We start from the raw sequence: 5,539 nt of genomic DNA, 5'->3' as shown, positions 1-5,539 counted from the left end.
TTTACAGTAAAATTTTTTATATATATAATTACAATAATTTTTAAAAAATATCTCCAAAAATAATTAATCCAAACGAATTTAATAGAAAGATCAACTATGATTTAAAACGAATGAAAAAGGAAAACAAAAACTATCAGTCTTGTCACTTATGTGACATTTGTTTACTCAGCATCCGCACTCACATGCAAAGGAGTTCAGGCTTCAGTGATTAATGACTGCCAAAGGACACCTTTCATCGTTTTCATAACTCTCGTAATCCTCAACCACAACATAATGATGACCCCACCCCGTTGTTCAGGCCACCATAAGGTATCTCGTACGAGGTTGGGTCGTATACTCTATGGTAATGCCTACCAGCGTCTGGGTTCTTGCGCCCTTTCTGGGCTTGTCGGAGCTTTAATCTTCCCACCCCGTAATTGCTCGTGGAGTAGGTCTTACACAAATCCGTACCCTTCTTTTTAAGGATTAAAGGCAGAACACTCCCATGAACTTCACTCTTGAATAAAGATCAAATTCACCGTACTAGTTTTCAGATTGTTCATGTTAAAAAATGCGCGCACTAAATCGCAGGATTACACTCAAAATCATTTTGAGTCCATAACAATCTTAACCATTTGAACCTCCACACCAAGCGCTTCAAACTTTGTCAGATGAGGGGGTAAAAGGATAGCAATTCTTCAGGTCACCTTTATCCACTTCCCATCCATAATCCATTGAGTGATCAGGGAATTTAAATCAAACACTACTGAACATCGACAAAAGAAACCACGAGCCTACCTACCGTGCAAGTTGATGCACGAACGTCAAAAGCTGGCAGCCGTAACAGTTAGTCATAGATTATTCGGAAAATGACAAGCAACATATGAGGCCAAGGTACGGCTGTTCAGCTGCCAACGACTGCACAAGCGCTTTCAATCACCTGCTTGCCTGACGATTCCATCAGAAACGATGATGCTCGGCCCCCCTCACCACGTACCAACCATTAACTTCGCCGACCCTCATTCTCATCAAAATGATTCGACTACTACACATCATCTTCTTCAGCAGCAGTTCAACATTATTAGCTCCTCTTGTACAAACCGACGTAAGAATTCTTGGGATATATCCACGAGGCTTTCTACAAAAATCAGATAACAAGAAGCGAACTAAATAACCGTACGATGATCCGCAAGGACCACAAAAAAGATGGCAAAAGTCCCCATAGGGTATAATCAGAAGTCTCAGCCACCACAGGCCTCTAGCCGTGCTTGAGCCACCTTGTGTCCATTTTAGAAATTTTTCTAAAAATTTTGCATTCATTTTGCTGTGCGAAATGACTGTCACTGCTAATTGGCAATCAAAACCAGCTGTTGCTGCAATCCTTTCACCCAAATGTCCAGCAGCATTACAAACTAACTACAGTACAGTGATAAGAGTGGGATACCCATATAGAAAGAGTTCAAATTTAAGTAACAATAGGTATTATAAAACATTGGTCTTCATCGAGTCATCATCATTCATACAACCATCAAATTCAGAACACTTGAATCAAGAGTCACGAAAGGTTAATGCAACCTAATTACCTATGTACTCCCAATCTCATCAAAGTGCGTACAGCATCCATGGCTTAAGCATGCTTGACACCACAAACATACCTAAAGAGGCAAGAAAATACAAAATCAAACAAGGAATGAATCAAGCTCATATAAATTCAAATGAAACGCATGATGGGGAAGCTATATTTTCGAGAAAATCAAGTTTGAAAATTCACTGACATGTAGCCTTATTTACAGAAAGCCACAACAAGGCCAAAAGCAGGCTTAGTAAACACCCCCCATCATAGCAGAGATATCATCAAATGTCCAAAGATCCTCCATTGCATTCCCGCCACCCTGGGTTGCATCCCCATTTAGGAAGGTGTCAACAGATGCTTCCCAGTTTCCATCAAATAAAGGCATCTGATCGAACTTCATCTGGGACTCAAAAGCTGACAACTCTTCAGACAGCTTGTTATCATTGTCAGCAGCAGGCACCTGATCCAAAGAACTCTTCAGTTTCTTTGAAGGGTTTGTGTCCTCCGAAAATTGAGATTCTTCCACTTCTATTGCAGATGAGAGAATGGATGATATTTCTGGAGTTTTTGGGCACTGTTCTCCCCACCCAAAGTCGGAACAATCGAAGGAATTACTTCCTTGATCAGAATTAAAATAAAGGCTAGCACAATCAGATTGGGGAAATGACTTGAATTCCATCTCTCCAATGGTAGGATAAACATCAGCATAGCCAAACTGCTTTGTTGGTGGTTTTTCTTCAACAAGATTCAGAGAATTGTAGTAGTCATTTTCCATGCTGCTTGTGAAAGTCATGCTTTCACTTAGAGTGGGCTGAACTGGACCAGGAGTTTCCTTGACTTGTAGTTTCTGAGGATTCACAGCTACAGGGCGTCTTGAGGCAGAGCCTTGAGTTTCATCAGGAAAATTGACCTTGGCTTTTTTGCCTCTGATCCTTCGAGCCTCAGTATCGTAGGCTCTAGCAGCTTCTTCAGCAGTGTTAAAAGTTCCAAGCCAGACACGGACCCCTTTCCTTGGATCACGGATCTCAGCAGCCCATTTGCCCCATGGCCGCTGTCGGATACCTCTATATTGGTTCTTCCTCTTTCTCTTTGAGTATTTTTCAGATTCATCACTGGAATCAGATGATTTTCCATACTTGGTGCCTTCATGATGAAAATGAATATTTCATAAACAAGGTGCAACTATAGATAAACCAATATTCTGGTATTCAATTTTAAAGTACAATAATTACCAAAAAAGGAGAAACATAACCGTTACTTAATTGAAAACATGTAATTAAACAGAAACGACCAGGTACAGAGGGGTAAAATATTCTTTTTAGATAAATCATTCGTATGATAACCAGAATGTAATTCTGCCTTATGGAATTAAATTTGACCTCTGCCTAATCCTCCAAGCACTAAGTACCATTTTTAGCCACAAAAGATACGTATAGGCATCCAGGGCCGATTTAACATAAAACTTTTGATGTGGTACATATAGAGACGAACAATCTTGTATTGCGCACACAATTGAATTTCCCATTGATGTTAAGTAAAAATTAAAACAACAAGCCCTTCTATAAAACATAGAAAAACTATAAACTCAAAAAATATGATTGGCAAATTATTTGTTTCCTCCAAAAAACTCCGTAATTTTTTTAACCTTTCATTTCATACGTTCCAAAAATTTATGTTATAAAGAAATTCTTTTCATCTCTCTTCTTGTCTTTTTTGGGGTTTTCCCCTTTTCTTCCCTTTGGTTGGGGTGGTGGGGGAGAGTTTAGATCAGAGACAATACACGACAGAGTTCAGCAACACTATTCTTAAAAATTGCTAATAAATTTTCCGAAGAAAGTTCATTTGATCCATCATTTTCTATGAAAAGCCGCAAAAGAAATTACAGATTATTAATTAATATAACTATTAACCACAAAACTCCAAAAATATATGATCCAACACGGTAGCTCAATCAATCAAAATTACCCGGGGAAAAAATGAAAAGAACTGCAATTCATTCGTGGAACAAAATTTGACCCAAAGAAACTGTCTTTTTTTTTTTTTTTTACTTGAATCGCTGAAAGAGGGAAAAAAAAGGACAGAGACAAAACTATCACAACCCAAATATTATAAAAACGGTAAATATAATTAAACTCTGAGCTCCTAAAATTTAAAGCCCAAAAAAAGAAAAAATTGTAAATCAGGAGCTGCCAGACCAGAAATATCCGAAAATGAAAGGAAAAATTACCACGGGAGGGGATGGCAGAATGCTTGGAGGCAGAGAAACCGAAAGGCTTGACGTCTTCCAGCTCCTCCACTTCGTCATCGGAGTGGTCGTTAAACTCCTGAAAATCAGTCTCAAATTCGTCATCCAGGTCAACGACCTCAGATCTCAGCGGCTTGGAGTATAAATCGCTAGTGTTCTTCTTATTATTCTTCTTCTTATTAATGTCCTTCTTGGTACCAGGGAAATCGGCGCCGGTTCCCCAGAGCAAGTCGGCCGTTAGCCGGCGAGACGATCCGCTCGGAGGTATAAAATCGGAAATGATAGCACCGCCACACATGGCTTCTTGTCTCCGGTTGGAATGATTTGTATGGTTTTTTGGAGAAAAAGCTTTTCAGATGATAAAAAATTTAGGACGGAAAATGTTAGGAGGGTTTTAAAATTTATAGGAGCAGAGTAGGAAGAAGCGTCTAGTGTTAGTCTCTCTTTTTAATAATAATATAATGGTACTACCAGTCTACCGCAAGTGGTTGTACAGTGGTAAAAGTAAGGAAAAGGAGATGAATTCGGCAGGGGTGGGGACTAGGAGTGCTTTTACTCTCTTACCCCTTCCTTGGGTTGTTATTTGCAGTTAAAGAAATTTGTGAGACAGAATATCCTCGTGGTTGCGCGTGGATGAAAGCCATGAGCGAGTTTTTTTTTCCCCCCGCCAGCAAAGGGGTATTTTAGAAATTTTAAGAATAAATTTACCATATTGGGCCTATATTGTTAGACATGGCTACGGATTTCGAGTTAAAACTCGACGGTTCTAATTTTTTTAAAAGATCAAATATGAATACTTCTTTACGGGGATGGTTGCGATTACGAATTTTGAACCTCCAGTTCCAATTTTATTGTGGTTACAGTTTTACTTTCTTTTGATTACGTTTCTAATTCTTTTAGTTACACGTAAACATTTATTGTTATAAAATTAATTCTAAGAAAATATGATAACAATTGTTAAATATATATGTATATATATATATATATGCGCGAGAGCACATAAGAAGTTTATTGTTTTATCATGTGTAAGAAAGAAGAAAAAATGATGCATCTTTTATGAAAAAAAAAATCTCATTCTTGATTATATTAGATTAATCTTGGATTTAAATTAGTCACGAGATATAGATTTACTTTTAAAAAAAAAGGGACAATGGATTGTTGGGTTATGATTGAACTTATTGGCATTAGATGCTGACTATTGATGTTGAAATATAAATTGGACAAATAGGTTTAGATAGTAAATATTTTTTAAAATGATTTGAACAAATTTTAAACCGGCGATTTCGCTTCCGGTTCGGGTTCAAATTTTTAATGAACTTGAATCTTTAGTTATAGTTATGGTTCCAATTTCAGTTCAAAATTTCAATGAACTCGAACCTTTAGTTACAATTATAGTTCTGATTCCAATTTCCAAAATTCGATTCCAGTTCAACAAAATGCAGGACTAATTTCGGTTCAAATATTAACTATGACCACCCCTATATATTGTTACTAAAATACTAATAATAGAGGAGGTATGTGTTACTTTTTAAACTAAAGAGAAGCTCTCTGCAATAGTAAAAACCTCAATGAAACTTTCTGATTTATCCCTTACCTTTGATGTCGAGATATGCCAAAAGTTTCGAAATGACAACATGTTTCCTCTCTAAAGTAGAACTTGTATAATTTCTGCACTTTTTTTTTAATAGAGTAGTACAAGTGAGTTTGAGACATCTCGCTTTATTTTTGTTTTTTGTTTTGGA

General features: G+C 37.3%; 1 protein-coding gene across 1 annotated transcript; it reads right to left on the bottom strand.

Moving 5' to 3' along the window:
* Window positions 1-1,428: 1,428 nt before the first annotated feature.
* Window positions 1,429-4,218, bottom strand: LOC113768457 (ethylene-responsive transcription factor RAP2-12-like). Its single transcript, XM_027312817.1, has 3 exons — window positions 3,780-4,218; window positions 1,755-2,695; window positions 1,429-1,634 (listed from the first exon to the last, which is right to left on the bottom strand). Exons 1-2 carry the CDS (start codon window positions 4,093-4,095, stop codon window positions 1,800-1,802), a joined length of 1,212 nt encoding a protein of 403 aa, XP_027168618.1. The 5' UTR covers window positions 4,096-4,218; the 3' UTR covers window positions 1,429-1,634; window positions 1,755-1,799.
* Window positions 4,219-5,539: the final 1,321 nt, after the last annotated feature.

The sequence above is a fragment of the Coffea eugenioides genome, chromosome 4, assembly GCF_003713205.1.
Source record: "Coffea eugenioides isolate CCC68of chromosome 4, Ceug_1.0, whole genome shotgun sequence".
Lineage (NCBI taxonomy): Eukaryota > Viridiplantae > Streptophyta > Magnoliopsida > Gentianales > Rubiaceae > Coffea > Coffea eugenioides.
The sequence above is the reverse complement of the archived record's forward strand: the minus strand, read 5'-3'. Positions and strand labels throughout refer to the sequence as shown.

Excerpts from the sequence above, each read along its gene's own strand:
- LOC113768457 (XM_027312817.1), bottom strand. The coding sequence starts at position 4,095 with ATGTGTGGCGGTGCTATCATTTCCGATTTTATACCTCCGAGCGGATCG. Across the intron at positions 2,696-3,779 it reads TTCTGCCATCCCCTCCCGTG|GCACCAAGTATGGAAAATCA; the intron begins GTAATTTTTCCT and ends TTCATCATGAAG.